The 16,742-nt window shown below is 38.4% G+C and overlaps 1 protein-coding gene and 1 long non-coding RNA gene across 2 annotated transcripts; both read right to left on the reverse strand.

The window, feature by feature from the left end:
- Positions 1-7,141: 7,141 nt before the first annotated feature.
- On the reverse strand, positions 7,142-9,247 carry LOC148227895 (uncharacterized). The gene is made up of 2 exons (XR_015811721.1): positions 8,377-9,247; positions 7,142-8,307 (listed from the first exon to the last, which is right to left on the reverse strand). It is a non-coding gene; the product is annotated as an uncharacterized LOC148227895 (long non-coding RNA).
- A 2,803-nt stretch (positions 9,248-12,050) lies between these two features.
- LOC148227896 (uncharacterized) lies at positions 12,051-12,602 on the reverse strand. Its single transcript, XM_088200158.1, has one exon. It carries the CDS (start codon positions 12,600-12,602, stop codon positions 12,051-12,053), a length of 552 nt encoding a protein of 183 aa, XP_088056284.1.
- Positions 12,603-16,742: the final 4,140 nt, after the last annotated feature.

Raw genomic sequence — 16,742 nt, forward strand, 5'->3', positions numbered from 1 at the left:
AACGGAAAGTTGATGTACCCGCCTTAAGAGGTTTACATATAATAAAGGTTTAATCGTGAGTGCCGAAGTTAGCGGCGAGCGCCTCCGGCACGAATTCGAAATCGAACAGTTGGCGCCCCTACACTCTCCGGGGACTTACAGGTATCACAGCAGTAATCACCTGGACGCAGATGGTTGAACTTCTCGGACGGTTCATCTCTTAAGATATGTTTAGGTAGTTTATGTTTATACCTAAACGGTAGGTCATTAAGGTTGTATTTGCCAATATCAGTGAGACAGGTGTTGGTGCTCTTATTGTTTTTTAAATTCCTATAGAAGTTAAAGGTCTGTCTATGGCAAAAGTCCTTTATGGTCTCCATACGTTCACTTCTGAAGTGAAGTTGGTTGAGGCTAATCCTGGGGTGGGCATTTACTGAAATTCTCAAACACTTATTTTGAATTACGCCTATTTTTCTGTAGGAGCTATTAGATAAACTGGACCACACGGGAGCGCCATAAGTAAGTAGTGGTCGTATCATAGTTTTATACAACAAGAGTTTGTTTTTACTACTGAGACCACTTCTTCTTCTAAATATGGGAGCTAGAGCTGAAATTGCTGAAAGACCTTTTTGTCTGATGTTCTCTAATTGTCTTTTCCAGTTAAGACGGGAATCTAAGTGGAGACCTAGGTATTTTACTGATCTTGCCCAAGGAATCGCCTCACCATTCATTACAATACGTGATGGCATGGCCGCTTTTGATCTGCGAGAGAACATGATGGTTTCTGTTTTTGAATCATTTATTTTAATTTTCCACTTACTGTAAAAATTTCGCAGTTTTTGCAAGCCAAATTCCAGTCTTCTGGCAATTATTTTTCTGCTTGATGAGCAGGTATAGATCGCTAGGTCATCCGCATATAGCGCGAGTTGACAATTTTGTGGCACGGGAACGTCATGAATATATACGGAGAATAGATGAGGGCCGAGAATACTGCCTTGCGGAACTCCCATCGGGACTTTTCTTGGGTTTGAATTTTCACCTTTTATGGTGACCGTAAATGTTCTATCACGTAGATAGTCGTCGATTATACGGACGAGTGGAAGTGGTGTTTAAGCTTTAAGAAGTTTATATATTAATCCATCGTGCCAAACTGTGTCAAAAGCCTTCTCGATGTCCAAAAGAGCCATGCCGGTATCCTTACGGATATTAAATTTTTTCGAAATAAATTCGACAACTCGAGTGAGTTGGTGTGCGGTCGAATGGCCGGATCTAAAACCGAATTGGAAATTTGGTATTGTTTTATTTATCGTAGGTAAAATCCTTTTTAAAATGAGACCCTCGAAGATTTTACTGAGAGTTGATAACAGACTAATTGGTCTGTAGCTAGAAGCTTGCGTGGGGTCCTTCCTGGCTTTTGAAATTGGAAAAATGGTGGCAGATTTCCAAGCCACGGGAAAGTAACCAATTTTAAGACAGCCGTTTAAAATTTTGCAAAGATAAATCTGCGCCTTCTGAGGCAAGTACCTTAATACGATATTTTCTATTTTATCAGCTCCCGGGGCTTTCCTAATCTTACACCTATGAGCTGCTTGGCAGATTTCATAAGGTTTAATCAGTAGATCCTTAAGAGGAATTTCTTCTAAAATTTCAAGTTCGCGAAAATTTTCTACGGACTGCATGACGTAGCGATCCGTTTCTGCATGTTTCATGTTTTTAGTCAAACCGTGTGATTTTTCGAAATTGTTCGCGAGGATTTCGGCTTTTTCTACGTCGGTCGTAGCTTTATCGCCATTAGCGGTAACTAGCGGTGGAATGTTGCAATTTTTCCGACGGACGGCTTTTGATAAACGCCAAATGCTATTATCCTGCGTATTTGCGGTTTCGAGTTTACGCGACCACGAATGATTTTTTAAACTTGAGATTTGACGCGCGATCGCTGCTGTGAGAGAATTTACCTGGGATTTCAACTCCTTGTCTCTGCTCTTTTGCCAGCGCTTTCGAAGACGATTTTTTGTCGCGATTAATTCCTTAATTTCTGACGTTAATTTTAATTTAAACGTGTCTAAGGGCCGACGCGGAGTATGAGCAGCTACAGCGTCACATATCGATTCGGTAAATTGTTTTATCCCGGCATCTATTTGGATTTTGTTACGAAAGAACAAGGACGCGTTGACGTGTAAGCTGTTATTTACATGCTCTTTAAAACCGGGCCAGTCGGCTTCTGAAAAAACATAATAACTTCTATCTATTTTCTCAGCATTGATACCAATTGTAAATTTAACCGGTAAGTGATCTGACGATAATTGTTGCAAGGTTTCAAGCGCCATGCCTGGGAAGTTTTTGCAAATCGCTATGTCAAGCGTTGACGGCCTACCATTGCGATAAAAGGTGTGCGAGTTTGGAAATTCTACATGTATATCGCGTTTTCCTAAAATATCTAGTAAAGTATTTCCGTTTTGGTTTGCGCGATCGCAGTTCCACAGCGAGTGTCTTGCGTTAAAATCACCGGCCACAATTACGCGTTCGCCAGAGGCGATAATTTTACGAATATCACTTCGAAATGGTCCTCCTTGTTTAGGGTAGTATGCTGAGATTAATAATAGTTTTTTATTGTCGACAATTATCGAAACAGCTACCGCTTCGAGGCACTCGGTCTCGGGAATGCTCACCTCGTGGTGTTTGATTTCGTTTCGAATAAGAATCGCGACCCCTCCACCGATTCCACTAGGCCTATCGTTACGGTAACAGTTAAAACCAGCGACTTTAAAATTATGTTCCGGCTTTAGACGGGTTTCGGTTAACATTATAATATCCACGCCCAAGTTGTGAACCATCTGCATCATTTCGTCCACCTTCCGGCGAATCCCATTGGAATTCCAGAAGACCACGCTTAAACCCATTAGATTTAATCTAATTTATCGAGGAAGTCCAATAGGATTTCCATTTTTTCAAATTGCGATTTGCAATTTGCTAACCGTTTTTTGAGTCCGATAAGCGAACTCATCAACTCTTTTACCTCTGACAGCTCGCTGACGGCTCTGAATGTGGCTTCTGGCTTGGTGGCTGGGGGGCTGTCCTCTGATATCTTGGCTCCACTTGGAATTTCAACTGATCCAGCTGGAGTCTTCCTAGTTCCTCTGATCGGCATTGGGGGGATGGGTGTTATTTTCGCCACCAAGGCTGCCCTCTTTTCCCTCTCGGATAGCTGGCGGTCTTCCTGCTTCTTTGGGGCTGGTTGCTGCTGCTGTCGTCCAGTAGTTCTCGTTTTGGAGCTCAAGATAGCTCCGACGTAGCTAACTTTAGCTTTACAAAAGCCAAAGTTTGCCGGGTGGGCTTCCCCACAGTTGCAGCATTTTGCCGGCTCCTCGCGGTCCTTTGTGCAGCTGGAGGTGAGATGCTCTTCGGCGCATTTCACGCATCGTGGTTGCCAATTGCAGTTCCTCGCGGCGTGGCCGAAATTTTGCCACCTGAAACATTGGGTGCCTACATTTTTGTTTCTATATTTCTCAATAGAAATTTTTGTGTGGCAAACATATTTTACCACACTTTTAAATTTCCCCATATCAGTGTTTTGGGGAAGATTAACAAGATAGCACGGGTAATTGCCCGCGCTTCTTTTTGATGTTTTTAAGGCGACTACTGACGTCACCTCGAACCCTTGCCCGGCAAGGTCAGTTCTTATCTCGTCTACCTCGACGAGGTGGAGGCCTTTAATGACCGCCTTTCTTTGCTTGTCCCCGCTAAGCGTGAACGTATGAAATGGCCTCATGGTGTTTTTGAGACCATTTCTCATTTTTTCATGATCAGACACGCTACGTGTCTGGATCGAAACGTTTCCGTTTCTAGTGTATCTGAGAGCGAAGTTGTCTCCGATACACGTTTTAATTAAATCTACCGTTTCACGGTGAGATTTTCCCGCCTTCATTATGATCGGGGGAACGCGCGAGTTTTTAAGAATAGCGCCTGTAGCGCCCAGTTCATTATCTACCGGTTTCAAGCCGGTGATTTTATTTTTAATGGGAATCGGATTGTCGTCCGATCCCGCACGCGGTCTTTTGGCTGGGTTTTTCGGGACCTGCCATTCCCCATTTTGGCTCTTGGCCGAATTTAAGTACTGGACGTACCTGTCCATCCCTTAACAATTAAATAATTATTTTATTTCTTAATAAAAAGGTACAACCTGATAAGGTTCCCGCCGCTTGGCGGGAATTGATTGGAGATGTAGCTCCGCAGCTGGTCGGCGTTTTTGTAACGGTCGTCCCAAACAGTGGAAGACAATGCAAGGAATTTCGCCTGCCTGCGCCTACACAAGTCGGCGCTGTCGCTACCTGCTTTGTCTCTAAGGGACCGATTGAACACAACCGTTCGCAAGGCCGCCCAAAAGGGAACTGATAACGGCACATTACAGCCCTTACTCATACACCTGGTACGTTTTTCTTGACCTTTTGTACTGCAGAGTTTACATCTTCTATATGTCACCATTCAAAGGCATGTGTTTACCTACACCTAAACATACATTATCTGTTACACTACCTTTATAAGCTAGGAATTGTGATGGTCGGCCACAAAGTTTTCATGAACAAAATTTTCCTATCAATTGAGAAAAGAGATCCTAAATGACAATTGATCTTTTATTTTTCTTTTCATTTTTTATATATTAACACATTTTAAGCGGTACGTAATTCGCACGAGTTGTTTGCTGTAGCGGGCGAAATTGCGCAACGCGCGCGTAAAAATATTCTCGAGCAAAAAATGTTGTAACTTGCAAACTACCAAATATTTTTAAACGAAATTTTGAAAAACACTTACCACAAATCACTGCATCACTTCATTGAAGTTTCGACTATATATTATAAACTATACACAATATAATTACGCATAAATATTTTTTTATGCTTTTTCTATACTAATTTGAATTAAACTATTTATTTAAACTACTATAATTATACTGCACTTAAAATTTAAAGCATTAAAGTTTTAATATTTTTTTTTGTGTGATAGTCTTGAAAACACTTGCCCCTATGCAGTGGCACGCCACAAAACGCACACATGAAACACGTGTCTTTTCGTAATTTATGAGCGGCACAAACACGACACTGCTTTTGGGGGTATTTTTTTTTGCCGACACTTGTTATTCTTTCTAGTTTATGGTTTCTTATGTCCATTGATAGTCTTGCTGGTGGATCTTGGCGTGAAATTGCTTTCGGTGATTTGTGAGAAGTCGAGGGTCCAGGCGTTTCGAGATTCACAGAAAGATGATCTGATATCCAATAGCATGCAACTGAGTGTAGAAATTTTTTGTATCTAAGCTTTCCTCTATTTAATTTTCTATAAATAACAAATGCATTGAACAGTGCACAGTTCAATAAATACATTACGAATCGCTTCGTCCATTTTTTCGTGGTTCGCAAAATCGAGTAATATGAAAGATATTGATCGGCACGATCAACCCCTTTCATATATTTGTTAAAATCAATTATTACTTCGGGTTTTTTTTATTTTTTGTTTTGTTTTGCGATAAACGTTTTTACTTTCTACAATTTTGGACGAATGGATGTTCGTAATCATCCTAACAAGTCTTTTAGATTGCCAAAATTGTAGTAGAGTGCGACGTTTTTTGTCGAAAAATGGATTGTCCTGGTCGTAATTTTGTTATTTTTTTAACGTCGTCAGGTAATCCTCTATTTGCTCTAATCGTTCCACATGTTCGTATTTTTTTGGTGAGCAAATTTTCCGTAGTTTTCACACTATTTTAATAGTTGTCCATATACAAATGATGCCATTTGTCACAATATGGAGAAACTAATGTCTCGATTGTTTGTATTAAAGTTTTTTTCTGTGCACTGTAAATTTCCATATTGCATATATAGCTGGTCGTGGACCCGCATAGCATTCGAGTGAGGATGCCGTATTTTACAATTTTAGAGGAATTATACACTCTGAAAGACAATCTTCCTCGCCACGATACCATTCCTTCATCCAACGATAATTGCTGCTCTGGACTATACACAGCTTTAAATTTATCGATCAGATAGCTAAGTATCGGTTGAACTTTCACTAGCCGATCACCAGATTCATTTATCAAATCATTGTTTGAAAAATGCCAGGTATACCAAATTTGACGAAATCTGTCTCTTGCCATTGTTTTCGAAAATATGGGTGTTTCCAAAGTGGGATCGGTGGTCCAATAGCTATCCCTGTCACCCTTTTTAATCTGGCCCATTAAAATAATTAAACCAAGAAACTTCTTCATATCCAATAAACTTACTCCTTTCCACTGTAATGTTTTTTTGGAGCACTTAAATTTTTCAATATTTTGTAAATGATACCTATTTGTTTCGTCTACCATATATTGAAGTAAATCGTCATCAATAAATAATACAAGCACATCAATCACACTTTCTGAATTAGTTAATGGACTGTTCACACGCGAATATCCTAAAAATGGTTCTAGATTCTTTTTCGATTTTTCTATAATGGACCATGTGTCTCCATCATCTTCATCTGAAGTCGAATCACTTTCAGAACCACTATTTTCTTGAATTGGAAATAAAGGAGGTCTTTTACGAAAAATATCAGATTCGTAATCACTTAATTCAATGGACGCATCACTTTCTCCGTTATCACGTTGATAGTCACACTCATTTTCACAATCCGAAATTTCATCCGCAAATAATTCTTCTTGTTAACCCATTTTAAAAAAAAATTTAATAAAGATTATATAAAAAAATTAATAAAAGCACGATGTCGTATACGTCAGTATTATATTATTCCCGAAACGAGACTGAAGTTGTAAAATAAAACCCCAGTCGAAATACATCATTAAGAAGTTGTATCACACATGTGTAACAAATTTGCCCTCTTACAAAAAAAAACACAGCTGGGATTTCAAATTTTTTTTACGAGCTATAGTCGTAGTTTTATGTTGCCCGCCTTCCACATTAATCCAATACGATACGTAGTGCTATGTTACCCGACTTTCAAATTTAAAACGTACTACTACGTTTGCCGCATTAGAGCGTTATTTATGAAAAAACGTAGTACAACGTGAGCCGCTTAAAATGTGTTAAAAATCCATTTACAGTGGAAATATCTATCAAGTAGGTAGTACATAATGCGATGCCACCACTTTACAGATCGTCTACCAATAGAATACCGTTAAGGGTATTTGTCAAATAAATCCACTCCGCCCATAATTTTGTTCTACTTTGAAACCACTAGTGGACAAGAAACGGTTTCTCTTTGACCATATTTATTTTTTATTTGTACAATGGTGGTTTAGCGAGGATTATATATTGTCAATAAAAAATGGACTGGCTTATTATCCATCCAACGGACGGCCGCAAGTTGTCTCCTTGTTTGATATTAATATTCCCCTCGTAGTATTTTTTATTTTCTTCAATTATTGGAGGCATATCTTTCCTAGTAATTCTTGTAGTCTCGCAAGAAAATATACCCTTTGACATTAATTTTAACAACAATTTTGAACTAGTGAAAAAATTGTCAAAGACTATGACGTCGCGTACTACGACTTGATATCTAGTCAAATTTAAAACAGTTCGTTCGCCTAATGTTGTTTCAACACCTTTTATTTTCCCTACCATCTGTACAAATATCAATACACTTTTCCCAGCCTATCTTTTGTAATGTAATCATTAATACAGTTGAATATATCTTCTCCTGTAGTTTTTCCATGTAGATATGCACACGTGAGTAAATCTTCTTCAATACTTTTATCATATGTGTAACGAACAAATACCAATAGCACAGCTAGTCCTGCGACATCTGTAGATTCATCCATTTGCAATGCATATTCACTGCAAAGTCCACGTCGACGAATTAATTCTTTCTCTATGCTAGTAGAAATGTCTTTAATGCATCGTGAAACAGTTTTTATTTTGATAATTGTATTGCATCATTTTTTTTCAGTAGCATGCTCATTAAAAACACATGGCACCATGTCTTTCTCACGTGGCTTAATGAGTGTCTCTCCAAACGTAAATCCGAAATTTAAATACAACAATTTTTTTAATTTACTCCAAATGTTTGTGAAATATTTATTTAGGCTCCGCGGAACACAGTTTGGGAAACAATGGATTAGCCAATGGTCGATACTAGATGGCAGTAGTAGTAAATATCGGGAAAGGGCATTGCAATCGGTCTTATTACAACAAAAGTGGGAATATTGGGTGGGAAGCTATGAATCGGGCGTTAAATAAGAATAAAAAACAAAAAGCGCAATTTTTCACATTATTTATTATATTCATTCGAAATAACTTCCATTGGCATCTACGACTTTCTACCTACGATTGGGAAAATCATATATGCCTTTTTTTTTAAATCTTAATTTTTAGAGCTAATAAAAAATTCAGTCTTTCATAATATCATTTCGGTTACTGTATTTTTTTTTCTCTTAAAAATAATTCATAATTACGAAAAAGGTAATAATCGGTCGGTGAAATATCTGGTGAATATGGAGGATGTGGTAAAATTTCATATTGTAGAGAAGTTAATTTGTCAACAGTGATTGAAGCTGTATGTAGTCGTGCGTTATTATGCAGTAATATTGTGCCATTTAGCAGTGCTGGTTGTTTTTTCATAAGTTTCTAATGCATTACATCAATTTCACAGCAATAGGACCCGCTGTTATGATTGCGCCTGGTTGTAGGAAGGAATAATGGATCACTCCTTTGGCATTCCACCATATGGTAACCATAATCTTTTTTTAATGAAATTTCGGCTTAGGGGTATCTTGATCGTTTTCGATTATCATACAAAATCCACTTTTCATCACAAGTGATGATTTGGTGTAAAAACGGCAATCGTGTATTGCGAAGCAACAAAGATGCGCACTTGCTCTTGCAGTCGATCATCTGCAGTTGCGTCAGTTCGTACGGCACATATGAGTCCATTTTTTTAACTTTATTGCACGCAGATGTTTTAACACAGCCGTATGGCTAGTTCCTAGTTTAGACCCAAGTTCACTAATAGTTGTGTGTGGATCGGATTCCACAGTCGTCCTTAATTCATCATTATCAATATGAGCCGGTGGTCTTCCTTGAGGCTCGTTAAGGATAACCAAAATGCCAGAACGAAATTTTTGGAACCAATATCGAGCATTTTTTTCATTAGTGGATCCATCTCCGAATATGTGATTAATGTTTCTCGAAGCTTGAGCTGCACTATGATTCAATTTGAACTCACACAAGAAAGTATATGTAAATCGCGTTTTGCTTCCATCTGGTTTCGGAGAAAAATAAAGTAAAAATGGAATACAAACACGAAAATATTTTTACGAAAAGACTTTTGCGACTTTTTTTTTTGCGAAGTGACTTGGAATAAAAATATTTTTAGCAAATTTTGCAGGGAAAGATTTGAACGTGTCGAGCTTTGACATAAGTTAGTAAATCTTGCTATATCTGATTTACTGGTAAGAGTTTTTATCAGAGTTAAAAGGTTGGATGAAGACGGGTAAATAAATTATCCTCTCTTGTCAACAACTGAAATTGATGGAGTCGTCGTATGCGATTTACTAAAATAGACGAATAATTTGCCGATGCTCTGAACAGGAATGAGTAATGTTGTGCATAGGTGATTAATAATAGGATACGAATACTTTCAGGCTTATCTAGTGACGATATAATGTCATTATTACACCAATGTAAAAACACATTACATATACTATATGAAATTCTTCAATCACAAAGCGGCAAGCGAAGTGACTTTTGGAATAAATATATTCTTGGCGAATTTTGCAGGGAAAGATTTGAACATGTCGAACTTTGACATAAGTTAGTAAATCTTCTGCTATATCTGATTTACTAGTAAAAGAGTTTTTATCAGAGTTAAAAGGTTGGATGAAGACGGGTAAAAAAATTATCCTCTCTTGTCAACAACTGAAATTGATGGAGTCGTCGTATCCGATTTACTAAAATAGACGAATAATTTGCCGATGCTCTGAACGGCAATGAGTAATGTTGTGCATAGGTGATTAATAATAGGATACGAATACTTTCAGGCTTATCTAGTGACGATATAATGTCATTATTACACCAATGTAAAACACATTACGTATACTATATAAAATTGTTCAATCACAAAGCGGCAAGCGAAGTGACTTTTGGAATAAAAATATTTTTAGCAAATTTTGCAGGGAAAGATTTGAACGTGTCGAGCTTTGACATAAGTTAGTAAATCTTTTGCTATATCTGATTTACTAGTAAAAGAGTTTTTATCAGAGTTAAAAGGTTGGATGAAGACGGGTAAATAAATTATCCTCTCTTGTCAACAACTGAAATTGATGGAGTCGTCGTATCCGATTTACTAAAATAGACGAATAATTTGCCGATGCTCTGAACGGCAATGAGTAATGTTGTGCATAGGTGATTAATAATAGGATACGAATACTTTCAGGCTTATCTAGTGACGATATATTGTCATTATTACACCAATGTAAAACACATTACATATACTATATGAAATTCTTCAATCACAAAGCGGCAAGCGAAGTGACTTTTGGATTAAAAATATTTTTAGCAAATTTTGCAGGGAAAGATTTGAACGTGTCAAACTTTGACATAAGTTAGTAAATCTTCTGCCAAATCTAATTTACTAGTAAAAGAGTTTTTATCAGAGTTAAAAGGTTGGATGAAGACGGGTAAATAAATTATCCTCTCTTGTCAACAACTGAAATTGATGGAGTCGTCGTATGCGATTTACTAAAATAGACGAATAATTTGCCGATGCTCTGAACGGCAATGAGTAATGTTGTGCATAGGTGATTAATAATAGGATACGAATTCTTTCAGGCTTATCTAGTGACGATATAATGTCATTATTACACCAATGTAAAACACATTACATATACTATATGAAATTCTTCAATCACAAAGCGGCAAGCGAAGTGACTTTTGGAATAAAAATATTTTTAGCAAATTTTGCAGGGAAAGATTTGAACGTGTCGAGCTTTGACATAAGTTAGTAAATCTTCTGCTATGTCTGATTTACTGGTAAGAGTTTTTATCAGAGTTAAAAGGTTGGATGAAGACGGGTAAATAAGTTATCCTCTTGAGTTAAAAGGTTGGATGAAGACTGGTAAATAAGTTATCCTCTTGTATGTCACCTATGTAGGTTTTTATTAGCTACTAAATTGTACAAATTATGTAGCTAATAAAAACCTACATAGGTGACATACATTGGTGACCCCGACGTGATTTTACTGTGGGCAGGGTGTTTACCTCCTCTCCTGTACCTACTGTGACTTCAGTTGGTCTAACAACGTTGACTAGATCGAATATATTAACTTTTGTTCCCTTCTTGCCTATTAAAGCGCCATATGACACCCAATCTTCATTGAGGTCTTCTTGTATGTCTTTTATTAAGATGTATAAAGCTTCACATAGCGCCTGAGGGGTCCCAAGCCCGGTTGATAATATACTCATCAACACCCTCCGTGCCGTCTCTTCTGTCATCCCAGAATTCGTCAATATTAGAGGAGGCTTGACTTGATTGTGTGCTGCAAACCATTCAGACGGGTATTGGGCGACCAATGTCGTAATTGGTGTGTCCAGGACATATGACTTTTTTGATTTTAAGCAGACCATTTTTACTTTGGATTTCACCATGATTGAGAGTTTTCAGGCTTAATAGGTAACAATCACAGTTATGACTTTGAGCGATTTCTCGTTAGCTCTGTTTGCAGATTCCCCTAATTTTGGTCGCACTTGATTAGCAGATCCGTGTGTGGGCGAGGGGTCGATTAGACATGGGAAACTGTTTCATCGCCTTGTCTGAAGAATATTTTAATTAAGACGACTTAAAATAACGGTTGTTAATTTTTATATCGCTGTTCCCGAAAGCTCCCCTATTTCTTTGATGCGCTTGATTAGTACATCCGCGGCGCGTCAGCGAGGGGTTGATTCAATATGGGAAGCTATTTTATTCTTCGATTCCATATCTGTATGTGACCGTAAATATGTGGTCCCCACAGTACTCCCCCCCCTAGCAATTTAGAATTGCGAAATTAAACTAGGGAGTGAGACGTGGAACTGCTGTAGAATTTGTAGTGTGGTTTATCCAACTTGTAGGCGATCTGGAAAGCGAACGTGTCTCCCAGAGCGCGTCTGATTAAGTGGCGTTGTTTCTGGTGGCACATTTTCATGATGTACTTTTTCTTTTAGCCTGTGGTCAGGTGGAGGGCTACTTATCGACGTATTTTCTTCCATCTGAATGTACGCAGGTTTTACGCGATCAATCGAAACTGTTATTGGTCGGCCTTTAATGTTGATAGTAAAGCACTTGGGCGTTCTATTTATTACCTCGTAGGGACCATCATATGGAGGTCGGAGAGGGCCTCTTGCAGCATCACATCTTACAAAAACATGTGATGTTGTTTGAAGGTTTTTGAAAATGAAAATCGGCCGTGCTCCCCGCTGTCTAGGCTGAGCGGGTGAGAGCTCACTCATTCGCTTCCTTAGTCGGTCAGCGTAATCTGGACTCGGAGTAGTCGGAATTGTGGAAGTGCGTGGTGCTAAAAATTCACCAGGCAATCGTAACGTTTGTCCGTAAACTAGCTCTGCTGGAGTCGCTTTAAGGTCTTCGCGCCAGGCTGCTCTAATACCCATCATAACTGCTGGTAGTGTTTCCGTCCACAAGTCATTTTGGTGGCACATAAGTGCGCTTTTGATTTGCCGATGAAGTCGTTCGATCATCCCATTTGCCTGTGGATGATAAGCTGTTGTATGGATGTGGGTTGTTCCAATTGCGCGGTTTAGTTCTTTGAACAAGACGCTCTCGAATTGGCGGCCCTGGTCAGTAGTGATCCTAAGGGGTGCGCCAAATCTTGATATCCACCCGTTGAAAAGCTCTTTGGCTACTGTTTCGGCCGTGATATCTTCAATGGGATAGGCTTCCGGCCAGCGAGTGAATCTGTCGATACTTGTTAAGATATATTTTTTTCCACGTGACTGCGGTAGAGGTCCGACGATGTCGATGTGTATGTGGTCAAAACGACCTTCAGGAGGCTCAAAATTTCCGATTGGTGTAGATGTGTGTCGAGAAACCTTTGACAGCTGACATGCTGTGCATTCTCTGGCCCATCGTTTGCAGTTAGAGCGTAAAGAGGGCCAGTAGAATTTGGTTGAGACTAACTTGGTAGTGGCACGTCCTGCGGGGTGCGAAAATCCATGACACAAATCGAAAGCCTTTTTTATAAATTGGAGCGGCAGGTACGGTCGCTCTCTTCCAGTTGATGTATCGCACATAATAGTGAAGTCTGATCCGAAATTTTTTACGGGCCTTAAGGTTGATCGTATTTTTATTTCTGGATCAGCTTCTTGTTGTCTGGCTAATTCTTCATAGTCAATTCCGCTTGTTACAGTTTCAACTTTGGATAGAGCGTCGGCTACCACATTTTCTTCACCCGCAACGTGACGAATGTCGGTGGTAAATTGTGCAATGTAATCCGTGTGGCGAAATTGACGTGGCGTGCATTTGTCTGGTTTTTGACTAAACGCATATTGCAGAGGTTTATGGTCGGTGTAGATCGTAAATCGTCTACCTTCGACCATATGGCGAAAGTGTTTCACTGCCCTGTATATGGCCAAAAGTTCTCGGTCGTAGGTGCTGTATCGCATTTCAGTTGGTGAAATTTTCTTAGAAAAGAATGAAAGTGGGCGCCAGTTTTCCCCTACTTGTTGTTGTAGTACTGCGCCAATAGTTTTGTCTGATGCGTCGGTAAAAAGTGCTAATGGTAGCTTTAAATCCGGGTGTACGAGAAATGTGGCGTTTATTAAACCTTGTTTGCAAGATTCGAATGCTTGTTCAAGCTCATTATTCCAAGGTATTGGATCATTATTTTTCTTACAGCCTTTAAGCTGGTCGGTTAGTAGCTGCTGATCTTTAGAGGCGCCAGCAATGAATCGGCGGTAGAAATTCAGCATGCCGAGAAAACGTCTAAGTTTTTTCATCCGGTCCGGGCGAGGAAATGCGGCTATGACTGCGACTTTCTCTGGTAGAGGTTTGGTGCCATCTTGCGAGACGCGGTAACCAAGAAAATCGACTTGCGATTGACCGAAGACGCTTTTAGAAGTGTTTATCAGCACGCCGTAGTCTCTAAGTCGGCTGAAGAGTTGCCGGAGATGCTCCTGGTGTTGTTGATGGTTGTTAGATGCGACGAGAATGTCGTCTATGTAGGTTTTTATTAGCTACTAAATTGTACAAATTATGTAGCTAATAAAAACCTACATAGGTGACATACATTGGTGACCCCGACGTGATTTTACTGTGGGCAGGGTGTTTACCTCCTCTCCTGTACCTACTGTGACTTCAGTTGGTCTAACAACGTTGACTAGATCGAATATATTAACTTTTGTTCCCTTCTTGCCTATTAAAACGCCATATGACACCCAATCTTCATTGAGGTCTTCTTGTATGTCTTTTATTAAGATGTATAAAGCTTCACATAGCGCCTGAGGGGTCCCAAGCCCGGTTGATAAGATACTCATCAACACCCTCCGTGCCGTCTCTTCTGTCATCCCAGAATTCGTCAATATTAGAGGAGGCTTGACTTGATTGTGTGCTGCAAACCATTCAGACGGGTATTGGGCGACCAATGTCGTGATTGGTGTGTCCAGGACATAGGACTTTTTTGATTTTAAGCAGACCATTTTTACTTTGGATTTCACCATGATTGAGAGTTTTCAGGCTTAATAGGTAACAATCACAGTTATAACTTTGAGCGATTTCTCGTTAGCTCTGTTTGCAGATTCCCCTAATTTTGGTCGCACTTGATTAGCAGATCCGTGTGTGGGCGAGGGGTCGATTAGACATGGGAAACTGTTTCATCGCCATGTCTGAAGAATATTTTAATTAAGACGACTTAAAATAACGGTTGTTAATTTTTATATCGCTGTTCCCGAAAGCTCCCCTATTTCTTTGATGCGCTTGATTAGTACATCCGCGGCGCGTCGGCGAGGGGTTGATTCGATATGGGAAGCTATTTTATTCTTCGATTCCATATCTGTATGTGACCGTAAATATGTGGTCCCCACACTCTCTTGTCAACAACTGAAATTGACGGAGCCGTCGTATGCGATTTACTAAAATAGATGAATAATTTGCCGATGCTCTGATCAGCAATGAGTAATGTTGTGCATAGGTGATTAATAATAGGATACGAATACTTTCAGGCTTATCTAGTGACGATATAACTTCATAAAGATGCAATAAATTTGATGTGCGACATTTTGTGTGTGAAACATGAATGAAATTTAAAATAAACAGCTGTAATCTACGAACCCTCACGTTCGTAAGGATTCTTTTTAATTACATTTACAATCAATTTGCGTTATAAATGTAGGTTTATTTATATTTACGTGACGATTTATTTTAAATATTGGCCGTAGTTCTGAAGAGAAGTTCGCGGATAGTGCTGGATGGCCAAAATATCAGCTGTTCGGCTCGCGTTCCAAAAGGGTCGGTCGATTGTGAATATTCTGCGACGGGTTCGTAATTGTCTTTACTGAATATAAATTTCCTTATATATTCCATATACATGGAGATACGATAGTCGTTTTCAAGCATTTCTTTTATATTTAAGAGAAATTCTTAGAGTCTTAAAGTGTCATTGTAATTAGCCATATGTCTTCATGTTATATTGGAAATAAACATTCAATCATTGACAATTTGTCTTCCACGCTTTCTCACACGTTTGAATTGCTGTCTTCATGCTCATACTGAATATAAATTTCCTTAAAGGTGATTAATTATAGGATACGAATACTTTCAGGCTTATCTAGTGACGATATAACATTATTATATTGGCGTTGTGATACAGATGCAATAAATTTGTTCTTACAGGATGTGCTACATTTTGTATGTGTATCCGTTGGAATCGCAAATTTAATTAATACTGATCATGCAATATTTTTATTTTAAAAGTATGAATTATCTGAAAATTACCCAACCTTTGAAAAGAACTATACCCTCAGAGATTGATGCATTTTCTGTCGGTATGTAATACTTTACAAAACTAAACGAATGAAATTTAACAGCTTTATTCTCCGAACCCTCATGTTCGTAAGGGTTCTTTTTAAATTTTACAATCAGGTCTATGACGTACGAATAATAGACTTTTAACATTTTCATGTTAAAATTTTAGGACAGTTACAAGAATTGCGTCTGCACAAAAATTCTTAATTAGTCAAACTTTAACAACAGTTGGTAATTTTGTTTCTTACTGATTTAACAGTGTAATCCTTACCTAAGGGATTCTTTAATCCAGTCGAAAAACCAGACAAAAAAGCTTGATTGGTAGATTTCACGGTATTATCTACCCATAATTTTATTACCATGTGTCCAGCATTTATCCTCGTTTCGGTTAGATAATAAATTTTTCTACCTTTGTTTCTATACGATTATATTTTTATTAAATAATTTCTTCTCCATACAATGATTTATTCTTTTTCTGTTAATGTACTGTTTCGTCCACGTTTTTTGTATTCTATATTTAACGATTTTAAATGTTTACAGAAAGTCAACCTTTTAAAATTTGGCAAATCATCGTCTTCATTTACAACATGAAGAATTTTGACAATTTTCGGTAATTAATTTTTAAAAAAAATTAATATATTTTACGAATCACTTCTTTATCGAAATCATCAACAGAATCTAAAATGAGGGATTTACGACTGATTGGTTTTTAGCGAGCTTAATTTATTATTATGAATAATTCTATAAATTATTCTTTTACAGACTCCTGCCTT

Source organism: Plectrocnemia conspersa, unplaced genomic scaffold (assembly GCF_051122295.1).
Source record: "Plectrocnemia conspersa isolate PC_06_02 unplaced genomic scaffold, ASM5112229v1 ptg000012l, whole genome shotgun sequence".
Taxonomy (NCBI): Eukaryota; Metazoa; Arthropoda; class Insecta; order Trichoptera; family Polycentropodidae; genus Plectrocnemia; species Plectrocnemia conspersa.